The sequence below is a fragment of the Pleurodeles waltl genome, chromosome 4_2, assembly GCF_031143425.1.
Source record: "Pleurodeles waltl isolate 20211129_DDA chromosome 4_2, aPleWal1.hap1.20221129, whole genome shotgun sequence".
In the NCBI taxonomy this organism is placed as follows: domain Eukaryota; kingdom Metazoa; phylum Chordata; class Amphibia; order Caudata; family Salamandridae; genus Pleurodeles; species Pleurodeles waltl.
The window spans coordinates 330,422,456-330,438,148 of NC_090443.1; the positions used below are offsets into that span (position 1 = coordinate 330,422,456).

At 46.4% G+C, this 15,693-nt stretch overlaps 1 protein-coding gene across 2 annotated transcripts in view; it reads left to right on the plus strand.

Annotated features, from left to right (window-relative positions):
• TMEM184B (transmembrane protein 184B) overlaps window positions 1-15,226 on the plus strand; it is a 405,031-nt gene extending 389,805 nt beyond the window's left edge. For both annotated transcript variants that reach the window (XM_069231330.1, XM_069231331.1), the window contains one exon: window positions 11,243-15,226. In XM_069231330.1, coding sequence (XP_069087431.1) covers window positions 11,243-11,463 — 221 coding nt within the window. In that variant the 3' untranslated portion in view covers window positions 11,464-15,226. The remainder of the gene's footprint in view (window positions 1-11,242) is intronic.
• The last annotated feature ends 467 nt before the right edge of the window (window positions 15,227-15,693 follow it).

Below are 15,693 nucleotides of genomic sequence, written 5' to 3' on the forward strand. Positions count from 1 at the left end.
AATGGAAAAGGGTTTTCTTATGATATCAACAGAAGAATGTACACCGTCTCCTGACAAGAAAAGGTCGTTCAGTGTACCTTCTGTGACTAGCTGAAAACAAACCTGAAGCATTCATCAGCCAGAGTGCATATAGCATCCTTCTGGTCCCATAGAACGGGCCACTTTCAGAAATCCCTTTCACCATTTGTGTTATTAAGAATTTCATAGAAGCTCAAAGAAGGTGTTTCCTCCTATCTGGAAACAACCACCTCTTTGGGAGCTAAGCTTAGTCTCATCAAAGTTTTTGCCACTTCCGTTTGAGCCCATAAACGAAGCCTCTTTTCTGCATCTTTTGTGGAAAGTTGTTCTGATTATTGCTTCAGTCCCAGGTTTCGCAACTCCAAGCACTGACAATTCAAAATATTAGATGGTGTACAGCTGCAATAAAGTGGCTTTAGAGGCAAATCTTGCTTTTCTTCTGAAGGTGTTTTTTTCATTCACACTTACTCAATTTTGTTACCATTATTTAAAAAAATAGTGGTACTTCTACTTGGCAGTGGAATATTACATTATCAGAGATTTGGAGAACTGAAACTCGCAAGCCTGTGCACGTATTAACAAAGCACTATTGCTTAGATGTAAATGCTAGAGCAGATGTAACAGTGTGCAGGCTGTTGTTTGAATACCTTGCTGTTTGGCAATTTGGTTAGAGTTCGTTTTGATCTGAATGTTGGGTAACCCATTTTTTAAAGACCCCAGGATGATCGATAAGATTGATATTCTGTTATATTTATGACCATAAATGATGATCCTATGATGCAGAAGGGAATGTAACTTGCTTGTAGTCCTAGTTGTGCATCATAGGCATCTTTGTTGAGGTCATAAACTACTACTCGCTGTTCTCCTTGGCTTAAATAAGGGCTACTTTGAACCTTTTTTGTTAGAGAAAACTTTCAGTTGGAGTGCTGTCAAAATCACTGCTAGTTACCTGCAGCTGCCAGTGCAAGGCATGATGGCATAGGGAAGATTGTTGAGTCCCTAAAGCACAGTTACCTTATTCCTTAACTCTACAAATCTGTTGTGTTTCTGCAGGCACACCCTTTTTAGGTCAGGCGCGCAAGCACTTTGATCTGTTGTAAGTCTTGTGGGCTTTTAACCATGCACGCCCATCAGTTTCACTCGTTCCTGGGCTTGCCTTTCAAAAATCCTTTGCTATCATTGGTAAATGCTTTAGATTTGTCCATCCTTGGGGCGGTTTTGTTACCACCTTGGATACCGACCCTGTTAAGTGGATATTTGCACGTTTGCCGATACGTTTGAGCCTCTCCTTCGCACTCATGGCGGCCGTGGCACTTTGAATCGGCTGTCATGTCCAACTGTTTTACTTTTCTGTTTATGTGGCAAGAAACGTCCAGTTAGGAATTTACAATGCCAATAGCTATAACTAGAGCAAACGCGAGACCCAATGCATTGCAAATGCTTGTTTTCTCTGTTAGTGCAGGATATTATAAAATACTGCTGAGAGGGTTTTGGTTCTTTTCTAGAAGTGTTTTGTCTTTGTTTTAAGTATTGTAAAGAAATGGAAAAACATTAGAAATTTGGTAAATTGGTCTTATGTTGAGCAGCCGTAGTGATTTCTCTTTGTCACTGGTGTTACTTTTGGGCATTTTAATTCACTATTTATTGTCTGATAGTTGCATTTAGTACTTAATTATATATAGCATATATGCAGTTGTGCAAAGTGTGATATGCTATTTATTACATTGTTGAATGTGCGTAGGGGCACTGACTCAAGGAGCGATGCCCCAAGTGAGTTATGATGCCCTTCCCACTCTCAACAACAGTGAATAGCCCCAGTAGAGGGTCAGAACTTTTTGCAGGGTGAAATCAAATGAGAACTCGCTCGAAGTCCTAAAATGAGTGTACCACCACCCTCAAATGACTAATATTGTGATTAAAATCTGCTGTCACTATTTATTTATGCCCTTTTTGTGACCCTCAAAACCTACCATTCACTATTAAATGTGGACCATGTCCCAGAGTCCTGTAATGGCTGCCACAACATATTGTGGCCAGCCAATTGGTGGGGTCCCTTTAGTGACCCACCCCTCACACTTGCGCCTTGGAAGAGGGAGTCAGGTTGTGCTGACGCAGTCACCCCCCCCCCCCCCCCACCCCCCCCTTTAAAAAAAAATATATATATATATATACAAATAAAATATTTTCAGAATGTAGGGACACAGTGTCCGTGAATCCTGTAATGGCTACCACAAATACTATTCATGTTGTGGTGAGCCAATCAGGATTAACTAGTCCCCTTTAAGTTGGCTAATCATACCATATCTGGACTCCAGCTATACCTAACTTTTTAATCCCTTCATACCCAACCAGAGTCCTTCTTTAAACACTAATTAATTGAAAACGGCTGAATGGATTAACACCAGTTCACAAAAAGAACACTTTGTGAGTAAAGTTATGTTTGTGGAAGTTGGTGTAATTCTGTTCAGCCATTTTTTCTGTATTGAAAAGTTTTCTATGGGAATTAACACGCAAAAGAGTACTTTTGACACCACCTACCCTTTTTTTTTTTTTTTTTCCTTGCTCTTCCTGCCGGATCAGTCAGTACCACTGTTATTAGAGAAACAAAAAATACTCTTCCTATGGAAACTGTAGGAAGTTGGCTCTGTATGTGCTATTTCAAAGTAAGGAATAGCATGCACAGAGTCCAAGGGTTCCCCTTAGAGGTAAAATAGTGGTAAAAAGAGATAATACTAATGCTCTATTTTGTGGTAGTGTGGTCGAGCAGTAGGCTTATCCAAGGAGTAGTGTTAAGCATTTGTTGTACATACACATAGACAATAAATGAGGTACACACACTCAGAGACAAATCCAGCCAATAGGTTTTTGTATAGAAAAATATCTTTTCTTAGTTTATTTTAAGAACCACAGGTTCAAATTCTACATGTAATATCTCATTCGAAAGGTATTGCAGGTAAGTACTTTAGGAACTTTAAATCATAAAAATTGCATGTATACTTTTCAAGTTATTGACAAATAGCTGTTTTAAAAGTGGACACTTAGTGCAATTTTCACCGTTCCTAGGGGAGGTAAGTATTTGTTAGGTTAACCAGGTAAGTAGGACACTTACAGGGCTTAGTTCTTGGTCCAAAGTAGCCCACCGTTGGGGGTTCAGAGCAACCCCAAAGTCACCACACCAGCAGCTCAGGGCCGGTCAGGTGCAGAGTTCAAAGTGGTGCCCAAAACACATAGGCTAGAATGGAGAGAAGGGGGTGCCCCGGTTCCGGTCTGCTTGCAGGTAAGTACCCGCGTCTTCGGAGGGCAGACCAGGGGGGTTTTGTAGGGCACCGGGGGGGACACAAGCCCACACAGAAATTTCACCCTCAGCAGCGCGGGGGCGGCCGGGTGCAGTGTAGAAACAAGCGTCGGGTTCGCAATGTTAGTCTATGAGAGATCTCGGGATCTCTTCAGCGCTGCAGGCAGGCAAGGGGGGGGTTCCTCGGGGAAACCTCCACTTGGGCAAGGGAGAGGGACTCCTGGGGGTCACTTCTCCAGTGAAAGTCCGGTCCTTCAGGTCCTGGGGGCTGCGGGTGCAGGGTCTCTCCCAGGCGTCGGGACTTAGGATTCAAAGAGTCGCGGTCAGGGGAAGCCTCGGGATTCCCTCTGCAGGCGGCGCTGTGGGGGCTCAGGGGGGACAGGTTTTGGTACTCACAGTATCAGAGTAGTCCTGGGGTCCCTCCTGAGGTGTTGGATCTCCACCAGCCGAGTCGGGGTCGCCGGGTGCAGTGTTGCAAGTCTCACGCTTCTTGCGGGGAGCTTGCAGGGTTCTTTCAAGGCTGCTGGAAACAAAGTTGCAGCCTTTCTTGGAGCAGGTCCGCTGTCCTCGGGAGTTTCTTGTCTTTTCGAAGCAGGGGCAGTCCTCAGAGGATGTCGAGGTCGCTGGTCCCTTTGGAAGGCGTCGCTGGAGCAGGATCTTTGGAAGGCAGGAGACAGGCCGGTGAGTTTCTGGAGCCAAGGCAGTTGTCGTCTTCTGGTCTTCCTCTGCAGGGGTTTTCAGCTAGGCAGTCCTTCTTCTTGTAGTTGCAGGAATCTAATTTTCTAGGGTTCAGGGTAGCCCTTAAATACTAAATTTAAGGGCGTGTTTAGGTCTGGGGGGTTAGTAGCCAATGGCTACTAGCCCTGAGGGTGGGTACACCCTCTTTGTGCCTCCTCCCAAGGGGAGGGGGTCACAATCCTAACCCTATTGGAGGAATCCTCCATCTGCAAGATGGAGGATTTCTAAAAGTCAGAGTCACCTCAGCTCAGGACACCTTAGGGGCTGTCCTGACTGGCCAGTGACTCCTCCTTGTTGCTTTCTTTGTTCCCTCCAGCCTTGCCGCCAAAAGTGGGGGCCGTGGCCGGAGGGGGCGGGCAACTCCACTAAGCTGGAGTGCCCTGCTGGGCTGTGACAAAGGGGTGAGCCTTTGAGGCTCACCGCCAGGTGTTACAGCTCCTGCCTGGGGGAGGTGTTAGCATCTCCACCCAGTGCAGGCTTTGTTACTGGCCTCAGAGTGACAAAGGCACTCTCCCCATGGGGCCAGCAACATGTCTCTAGTGTGGCAGGCTGCTGGAACCAGTCAGCCTACACAGATAGTTGGTTAAGTTTCAGGGGGCACCTCTAAGGTGCCCTCTGGGGTGTATTTTACAATAAAATGTACACTGGCATCAGTGTGCATTTATTGTGCTGAGAAGTTTGATACCAAACTTCCCAGTTTTCAGTGTAGCCATTATGGTGTTGTGGAGTTCGTGTAAAACAGACTCCCAGACCATATACTCTTATGGCTACCCTGCACTTACAATGTCTAAGGTTTTGTTTAGACACTGTAGGGGCACAGTGCTCATGCACTGGTACCCTCACCTATGGTATAGTGCACCCTGCCTTAGGGCTGTAAGGCCTGCTAGAGGGGTGTCTTACCTATACTGCATAGGCAGTGAGAGGCTGGCATGGCACCCTGAGGGGAGTGCCATGTCGACTTACTCATTTTGTTCTCACTAGCACACACAGGCTTGTAAGCAGTGTGTCTGTGCTGAGTGAGGGGTCTCTAGGGTGGCATAAGACATGCTGCAGCCCTTAGAGACCTTCCTTGGCATCAGAGCCCTTGGTACTAGAAGTACCAGTTACAAGGGACTTATCTGAATGCCAGGGTGTGCCAATTGTGGATACAATGGTACATTTTAGGTGAAGGAACACTGGTGCTGGGGCCTGGTTAGCAGGGTCCCAGCACTCTTCTCAGTCAAGTCAGCATCAGTATCAGGCAAAAAGTGGGGGGTAACTGCAACAGGGAGCCATTTCTTTACACAAGCCCCCCCCAGCCCACAGGCCAGGAGACTCAGCCCAAGCTGGGAGAGTCTTCCTAGTCTGTCAGGCGAGGAAGAGTAGGAGAAATAGGCTGGTTAGTTGCAGGGCCTACTCTGCCTTACATCCTTCTGTTCAGGTCATTCCCTTTGGGGAACTGACCTACTTCCACAGTGATAGGACCTAGTCTGAATTGCCTCTTGTCTGCCTCTTCAATGTCTCCACCCATTCTTTCTATTTTGGTCTTAGAGGTATCCACCTCTGCTAACTTTATCTTGGCCAGGGTTACCCCTAGCTTACCCAGAGAGGTTACCCAGAGCTGGAGTAACCCCACCATGACCAATAGGGTCAGGGGGCCTAACTTGCTATTTGGCATGGGGTCAGACCACCATGCTAAGGATAGTGCAGCCATAAAGGCTAACACCCAGCAGAGGCCACTGACAGCTGTCAGTGCCCAGAACCACACCTTTAGCTCTTCACCTAAAAGGGAAGGGGCTAAGTTACAGGCCTCTTTGGGTTCAGGTTGCCTGTCTGCTGTATTAGAGTGGGGGGTTACCACATCTTGTAGTAAACACCCTTCTTCCACTCTTTCTTCTGTTAGCTGAGGAGCCACCCACTCAGGTTTAACAGTTGCCTGACTAGCCAGGACTTCTTGTGGGTCAGGTTGGACTTTATCAGGGCCATTTTTGGAGTTCTCCCCTACTGGAGCAGAATCTCCTTGGCTTGCTGTAACCTTGGCTAAAGGTTGTCCACCCTTCCTACTCTGTTTTCTTTTCTTCTTCTTCTGGGGCCTGCTTGCATTTACTGCAGAGGCAGGACTTCCAGAATCCTTGGGAGAGGACTGGCACTGGACCAGTTCCTCTCTTGGGCTCTGACTAACCTCTGGGTAGTCATTTCCAAGGAGACAATCAAGGGGGAGGTCTGTACTGACTACTACCCTTCTCCAGCTAAGAGTGCCACCCACTTCTATGGGCACTAAAGCCACAGGCCTCTTAGTGACCCTGTCTAGGCTAACTCTTACCCTGGCAGTCTCACCTGGGATGTACTGGTTTGAGAGCACCAGCCTGTCATGCACAATAGTGTGACTGGCACAAGTGTCTCTCAGGGCAGTGGTTGGGATTCCATTCACCAGTAGGTGGTGGAAGTGTCTACTTCCCTCTGGAATCTCCAACTCACCTGTTGGGCCCTGTTTCCAGTTGAAGGCTATGAAGACCTCCTCATCTGAGGAGTCATCTCCCATGGCTACACTGGTTACCCCTGGAATTTTGTTCTGGGGTTTGTTTTTGGGACAAGAAGTGTCCTTGGTGTGGTGCCCAGACTGTTTACAGTTGTGGCACCATGCCTTAGTGGCATCCCAGTTCTTACCCTGGTACCCACCTTTGTTTTGGGTTGTGTCTTGGGGCCCACCCACCTGTTCTGGTTTTTGGGGGCCTACAGAGGACTCTTTTTCTTTGTTTCTAGTGTCACCCACTTTCTCCTGGGGAGTTTTTGTAACCCCTTTCTTTTGGTCACCCCCAGTGGAAGTTTTGGTTACCCTAGTCTTGACCCAGTGGTCTGCCTTCTTTCCCAATTCTTGGGGAGAAATTGGACCTAGGTCTACCAGATACTGATGCAACTTTTCATTGAAGCAGTTACTTAAAATGTGTTCTTTCATAAACAAATTATAAAGCCCAACATAGTCACACACTTAATTTCCAGTTAACCAACCATCTAGTGTTTTTACTGCGTAGTCTACAAAATCAACCCAGGTCTGGCTCGAGGATTTTTGAGCCCCCCTGAATCTAATTCTATACTCCTCAGTGGAGAATCCAAAGCCCTCAATCAGGGTACCCTTCATGAGGTCATAAGATTCTGCATCTTTTCCAGAGAGTGTGAGGAGTCTATCCCTACACTTTCCAGTGAACATTTCCCAAAGGAGAGCACCCCAGTGAGATCTGTTTACTTTTCTGGTTACACAAGCCCTCTCAAAAGCTGTGAACCATTTGGTGATGTCCTCACCATCTTCATATTTTGTTACAATCCCTTTGGGGATTTTTAGGATGTCAGGAGAATCTCTGACCCTATTTAAGTTGCTGCCACCATTGATGGGTCCTAGGCCCATCTCTTGTCTTTCCCTCTCTATGGCTAGGATCTGTCTTTCCAAAGCCAATCTTTTGGCCATCCTGGCTAACTGGATGTCCTCTTCACTGGAGTTATCCTCAGTGATTTCAGAGGTGTTGGTCTCTCCTGTGAGGGAACCAGCATCTCTGACTATTATTTTTGGAGTCAGGGTTTGAGAGACCCTGTTCTCCCTAGATAGGACTGGTAGGGGGGAATTTTCCTCCAAGTCACTATCCTCTTCCTCTGAGTTGCCACCCTCAGAGGGGTTGGCCTTTTCAAACTCTGCCAAAAGCTCCTGGAGCTGTATTTTGGTAGGTTTGGGGCCCATTGTTATTTTCTTTATTTTACAGAGTGACCTTAGCTCCCTCATCTTAAGATGGAGGTAAGGTGTGGTGTCGAGTTCCACCACAGTCACATCTGTGCTAGACATTTTGCTTCTAAAAGTTGGAATACTTTTTAGGAATCTAAAACTGGTTCTAGAATCTAATTCAAACTTTTACAAACTTTTAAACTCTAAAAGAAATGCTAAACAGGATCTAACACAAGGCCCTAGCAGGTCTTTTAAAAATTTAGAAAACTTTTCAAATTGCAAAAATCAATTTCTAATGACAATTTTGGAATTTGTCGTGTGATCAGGTATTGGCTGAGTAGTCCAGCAAATGCAAAGTCTTGTACCCCACCGCTGATCCACCAATGTAGGAAGTTGGCTCTGTATGTGCTATTTCAAAGTAAGGAATAGCATGCACAGAGTCCAAGGGTTCCCCTTAGAGGTAAAATAGTGGTAAAAAGAGATAATACTAATGCTCTATTTTGTGGTAGTGTGGTCGAGCAGTAGGCTTATCCAAGGAGTAGTGTTAAGCATTTGTTGTACATACACATAGACAATAAATGAGGTACACACACTCAGAGACAAATCCAGCCAATAGGTTTTTGTATAGAAAAATATCTTTTCTTAGTTTATTTTAAGAACCACAGGTTCAAATTCTACATGTAATATCTCATTCGAAAGGTATTGCAGGTAAGTACTTTAGGAACTTTAAATCATAAAAATTGCATGTATACTTTTCAAGTTATTGACAAATAGCTGTTTTAAAAGTGGACACTTAGTGCAATTTTCACCGTTCCTAGGGGAGGTAAGTATTTGTTAGGTTAACCAGGTAAGTAGGACACTTACAGGGCTTAGTTCTTGGTCCAAAGTAGCCCACCGTTGGGGGTTCAGAGCAACCCCAAAGTCACCACACCAGCAGCTCAGGGCCGGTCAGGTGCAGAGTTCAAAGTGGTGCCCAAAACACATAGGCTAGAATGGAGAGAAGGGGGTGCCCCGGTTCCGGTCTGCTTGCAGGTAAGTACCCGCGTCTTCGGAGGGCAGACCAGGGGGGTTTTGTAGGGCACCGGGGGGGACACAAGCCCACACAGAAATTTCACCCTCAGCAGCGCGGGGGCGGCCGGGTGCAGTGTAGAAACAAGCGTCGGGTTCGCAATGTTAGTCTATGAGAGATCTCGGGATCTCTTCAGCGCTGCAGGCAGGCAAGGGGGGGGTTCCTCGGGGAAACCTCCACTTGGGCAAGGGAGAGGGACTCCTGGGGGTCACTTCTCCAGTGAAAGTCCGGTCCTTCAGGTCCTGGGGGCTGCGGGTGCAGGGTCTCTCCCAGGCGTCGGGACTTAGGATTCAAAGAGTCGCGGTCAGGGGAAGCCTCGGGATTCCCTCTGCAGGCGGCGCTGTGGGGGCTCAGGGGGGACAGGTTTTGGTACTCACAGTATCAGAGTAGTCCTGGGGTCCCTCCTGAGGTGTTGGATCTCCACCAGCCGAGTCGGGGTCGCCGGGTGCAGTGTTGCAAGTCTCACGCTTCTTGCGGGGAGCTTGCAGGGTTCTTTCAAGGCTGCTGGAAACAAAGTTGCAGCCTTTCTTGGAGCAGGTCCGCTGTCCTCGGGAGTTTCTTGTCTTTTCGAAGCAGGGGCAGTCCTCAGAGGATGTCGAGGTCGCTGGTCCCTTTGGAAGGCGTCGCTGGAGCAGGATCTTTGGAAGGCAGGAGACAGGCCGGTGAGTTTCTGGAGCCAAGGCAGTTGTCGTCTTCTGGTCTTCCTCTGCAGGGGTTTTCAGCTAGGCAGTCCTTCTTCTTGTAGTTGCAGGAATCTAATTTTCTAGGGTTCAGGGTAGCCCTTAAATACTAAATTTAAGGGCGTGTTTAGGTCTGGGGGGTTAGTAGCCAATGGCTACTAGCCCTGAGGGTGGGTACACCCTCTTTGTGCCTCCTCCCAAGGGGAGGGGGTCACAATCCTAACCCTATTGGAGGAATCCTCCATCTGCAAGATGGAGGATTTCTAAAAGTCAGAGTCACCTCAGCTCAGGACACCTTAGGGGCTGTCCTGACTGGCCAGTGACTCCTCCTTGTTGCTTTCTTTGTTCCCTCCAGCCTTGCCGCCAAAAGTGGGGGCCGTGGCCGGAGGGGGCGGGCAACTCCACTAAGCTGGAGTGCCCTGCTGGGCTGTGACAAAGGAGGTGAGCCTTTGAGGCTCACCGCCAGGTGTTACAGCTCCTGCCTGGGGGAGGTGTTAGCATCTCCACCCAGTGCAGGCTTTGTTACTGGCCTCAGAGTGACAAAGGCACTCTCCCCATGGGGCCAGCAACATGTCTCTAGTGTGGCAGGCTGCTGGAACCAGTCAGCCTACACAGATAGTTGGTTAAGTTTCAGGGGGCACCTCTAAGGTGCCCTCTGGGGTGTATTTTACAATAAAATGTACACTGGCATCAGTGTGCATTTATTGTGCTGAGAAGTTTGATACCAAACTTCCCAGTTTTCAGTGTAGCCATTATGGTGTTGTGGAGTTCGTGTAAAACAGACTCCCAGACCATATACTCTTATGGCTACCCTGCACTTACAATGTCTAAGGTTTTGTTTAGACACTGTAGGGGCACAGTGCTCATGCACTGGTACCCTCACCTATGGTATAGTGCACCCTGCCTTAGGGCTGTAAGGCCTGCTAGAGGGGTGTCTTACCTATACTGCATAGGCAGTGAGAGGCTGGCATGGCACCCTGAGGGGAGTGCCATGTCGACTTACTCATTTTGTTCTCACTAGCACACACAGGCTTGTAAGCAGTGTGTCTGTGCTGAGTGAGGGGTCTCTAGGGTGGCATAAGACATGCTGCAGCCCTTAGAGACCTTCCTTGGCATCAGAGCCCTTGGTACTAGAAGTACCAGTTACAAGGGACTTATCTGAATGCCAGGGTGTGCCAATTGTGGATACAATGGTACATTTTAGGTGAAGGAACACTGGTGCTGGGGCCTGGTTAGCAGGGTCCCAGCACTCTTCTCAGTCAAGTCAGCATCAGTATCAGGCAAAAAGTGGGGGGTAACTGCAACAGGGAGCCATTTCTTTACAGAAACTCTGAGCTAATAAGAAATACACAGCGGCGACTACATATTTTTCCCAAGATTGTGTGCTCTGCATGTTCGTTTATGACTTCACTGAGTACCTGTGATGCAGAACTTAAATCACAAGTAACTAAACTTTCCCTTATGTTCTATGTTGACCATTCTCGGTTCATTAGGAAAACCAAGCAACTGTTGCGTTTGTGCAGCCAGACCAAGGTAACCCGATTTGAAAAGCTGACCCGATTAGATAGCTTGTTTAATGCTTTCAGATGCTCTATGCTAAAGCTTAATGCCACATTCCAACATCCTACCCTAGGTGTATTTTTTGTTACTTTTGCGCTTTGTGACTGCTCCCATGTCTGTTTGTGTATGAATGTTCTTCTGGTTACTCTGCATACGGAGTCTCATACCTCTCCATCTCTTTTTCCCCACAGGACGTGCTGCTCCTATGAAGAGCATCTCAAGCAGTCTTAAGGAGACTATGAACCCCCATGACATTGTGCAAGACGCAATTCACAACTTCTCTCCAGCCTACCAACAGTACACACAGCAGGCTACACTGGAACATGGCCATGTAATCTCCCGATCCCAAAGCTGCTCCAGCACTCATGACACTGAGAAGACACTGCTGCTTAGCTCGGACGATGAGTTCTGACCTTAGGGAAGGAGTCTGGGCCGGGGGTCCATCGCTGTGCAATGCAAAAAAAAACAAAAAAAAACGTATTTATTGGTGGGGTTTTTAAGCCAATGTCATATCGGTCCCTTATTGGGCAAACACTGTCTGGAGGGGAGTGGCCACGCTGAGTACATGCTGCTTGGTGGGCTGGAGCGTCCCATAGCATCTATCAGTTTAAGCGAGTAACTTCCTTCTCCACACAGTGATTTATTTTTTGGCTTTTGGGAACAAGAATTGTATTTTTGTAGCCAAGATATTACACTACAAGAGGCATTAGTTAAGCGCATTAGACTGCGCTGGCAGTCATCGATGTCGGCGAGGCAGGGAGGCTCTTTTGCTGCCATCCATTTTGTGCACCTTAGCTTGGCCCCGAGGCCACACTTACTGATATTTCTGTGTGGTATACACCCTTTTCCTCTTTGTCAAGTGAGTATACCCAAAGACCTATGGCCAAAGGTGTGACAGTGTGTGGATCTTAATTGACATGTGAGTAATCTAACAAGCTCATTGCTTGCACAACGTGAAAAATATTGCAAGTTCAGTCCAGCTATAGTCAGACATATACTTTGTTAAATATGTGTCCTGGTTGAAATCATTAACTTGGGCGAAGGTGGATTTGACCCTAGACATTAAATTTTTCTTAGCCAAAACTCAGGTTCGGTGACATGACAGAGAGAACTTGTAGATCTTTCAAAAGACTGCTGTTTGTAGTCGAGATTAAATGTCCAGTATGTAGTGGTATTCCTGACACATCCAGGTAGGATATGGTCTGCTTTCTTTCCTTCCCTCGTTACATTCTCAGCCTTCTCAACGTCAGGTGTGCTTCCCAAGAGCATGCAATCTTTTCTGGGATTGGATAAGTAGCATAATATATCATTATTATTCTGTCAAAGGCTGTACAACAGTGTATTTAACATCACTTTCACTGCTTTGAAAAACAGCAAATCTGTAGCCAATGAATTGAACGTGCTCTGAACTCCTGTCGCCCCTAGAGGCCACAGTAGCACAGATTTCTGCTGTATAAATTGTGTGAAGGGAGTCCCCTTACAGCTGTACTCGTAACTTCAAGCCAAGTGGCTTTTAACTTGTTGTTTTTTATTTTAATTCTGGGGAGCCACCTCACCCATTGCTCTAGCATCCTCTCCGGATGACAAGTTTGGTTTGTTTAGGCCAGGGCAACTAGTTTATCAAGATGACTGAAACACTTAAGAAGGCTCTATTATGGCCAAGGCTGCGTGTGGGCAGAAGAAACTCTGTACAGTGAACGTATGAGTTTACTTTCTGTACCATAAATACAGGGCTAGGCACTACAAAATATGCTGTAGAGTTTCACTGTGACCCTGGAAAAAAAGAGAGCGCTGTTATTTCCTGATTCAAAGATGCCCATCTTCTGGGAACAGGTCGATGAGGGGTCCTTCCCCATGCTCTCAAAAAAGCACTCAAATGCTCTAATTTAGAGATGTTTGCACACATGTTGCTTCAGAAAGTGGCTTGATCTGAGGACCTCCAATCGAATATCATGGGGCCGCTGGTCAGTCTTCAAAAAAAGCAGATATACCTAATAAGCTGCTCTCTGAGTCTAGAGGTGGTAGGGCAGCTGAGTTCTCAACTAGATGGCCATTGGCCACAGTATCTACGAGAAAGTGATCAGCGCAGCCCTTCTTTGGGTAGACACTGGTTCAAGCAACATCATCAATGTTCTGTAAGTTTGCAAAGCTGTCAACAAAGATTACTCGTTCCACATCACAGTTCTGTCAATGGTTCTTTCCTTATCAACTACAACACTTAGCCACTTAGCTACCACTGCCTCATTAGTGTCTTTGCCACTGTCCATATACTTTCTTTCTGTTACTACCTCAACAATGTGGCCCTCTTGTTGCCTTCAACAACATCCCAGTTGACCACACTAGGGGTTCTTACACTGCCTTGAAGCAGATGTTGGCCATCACTCTTATAACAGTGTGGTCGCTGCTTCCTTGACTCACTTCACCAAGCAGAGTGTGGTGAAGCTGTATGCACACTTTTTGACCCTGAGATGAGGCTGAAGATGAAGTACTATGTAGCCCTGATTGTACTCAAGCTAGTTACATGTGAAATGTGTGGATAATGAGAACAACCTTGGCCATGGTGTTCAGGACAGTCCAGAGCCTAGAGAACCGGAAGGGCTTTTTCATCCGTACCACCAAAAGGCTCCAGGTCCCTGTGGACCACATCATATACTTAAAAAATATGATGCAAGATGCAAGCATATTTAGCAGGTTCTCTAACACACACCACCTCCAGCCAAATCGCTGCAGCCCTCAACCCTCCTGCTTCCTCTTCTGTAACCACTGGTTCCATTATTTAATCAATTATCACCATTGTCTTCATGAATAGCTCCTTGGCAAATGGATGCCGACACAGCAGAACATGATGAAACTGAGGATGAAAAAGATTGCTAGAAGGTGCACCAGATGATGATCTGGATGACTACTTTACTTCTACAACAGCTTCCCCATCTGACTTTCCACCTGATAGACTCAGCAGGTTACATTTACTTGTGGAGAGGGGGTCAAAGATGCAACGTAGCAACTGCCTCGACCAAATCGGGGAAAGAAATTTTAAAAATTGCTCGGACACCAGAAGGCATTTTTGCCTTTATCATCTCAGCACCAACTCAGTGTTCTTCATCAACAAACCAGTAGGGATAAAGTCCTTTTGTTTTCTCAGACTAGTACCAGCTCCCCGGAAACTGGATATTCAACATGACCACGCTTTAGGAGTGATGGGACTAAAAGGCTCAGTTCTTGACATAAAAGTGAGAGGCGATGAAACTGGAAAAGCAGTTCCAACTCTGGGACAAGTTGCAGTTGGACCTCTTTCCACCCAGATAAACCAGAAATGCTGCTTGCAGGTATTGGTACCTGACGTTGAGCTTGGATGCATTTTTAAGAAATTAGTGTGGGACGTTTGTGCATATTTTACAGCCATTTGCCCTCATCCTGCGCACCACCAACAAGATGAAAAAGGAAAATCGCTCTATATCATACTTGTCATCCTGTCGTGACGTGGACATTATTAGTTCGCAGAACTGTTGTCCCTGTCAGAAGAATTTCACATCCTGCTTGGAGCACAACTCATATCCCCTACTACCCAGCATCTCTGAGGTTAACAGCCTGGTTTCTCAGTACGTCGGATTTCCACTCATACACATTTTGGTGAATTTCAACATACTCTCACTCAGGTAAGAGCATCTTCCATAATGAAGACATCATCGGGCCAAACAAAAAAGAGGTATTGTGTGACGCTCTGTGCGAAACCTGCCTATGGATCTGGATATACTCAGTCACAATATAACCAGTGCTGCCTGCTAAAGCTGTCTATATCTGTACAAATAAAGGCTCATGCCACTTTCAGTGGGAGTTCATCTGTTGGCAATATCTAAGCTCTGGCAACCCATTGACAGCGTCTCTTTTCACAGGAAGGATTTTCTAGGAAATATTAAGAGGCTTGTTTAGGGCATTCCCACTTGAATGCAAGTATCTATTTAAATGTGAGTGCTATACAGTTCAATTTTAACTTACAAAAGCCTGACCCAGTTGATCTGATGGTGGGGCTCTCAAATACAATTCTAAGGTGGTAACGCTGCTGTTAGGAGTTCACCGCAGCTAGAACGGGCAGCAAGTTGAAGGCCTTTACCATCCAGGAACATAGTCTGAAGCTTTATAAGGACAGAGAGGCCTTACAAACCAAATGCCAAGTTAAAAAAAAAAAAAAAAAATCCAGAGGATTTTCACCTCAAACAACCAGTGGTCCTAAGGTCTTTCTTTCAAAATCCTAAAAGCATAGTGGCAAGATTGAAGATGACTTCATTCATCACAGATACATGCATTACATTTTACATTGAAAAAAGTAAGGCATTGAGGCTGAAATACCAGCTGGGTATGTCATTTGGCCGTCCATAAAAAGCTGTACCCTCTCCAAACGAGATTGTGAGATAATTAGCAGCTGCTGTCACCTTTTGCAATACTGAAGTCATCTACAAGCCTAAGTGATAGCTCACGCAACAAGAGGTATGGTGCAAGGCCAGTGGCAGTCCACGACATTGTTGGCGATTTGCTGGTAGGCCAGATGGAACACCCATCATATATTCACAAGGCACTACTGTCTATAAATGGATGTTGAGAAAGAATTGTCAGTAGGGTAGACAATCTATCGCAACCAAATACC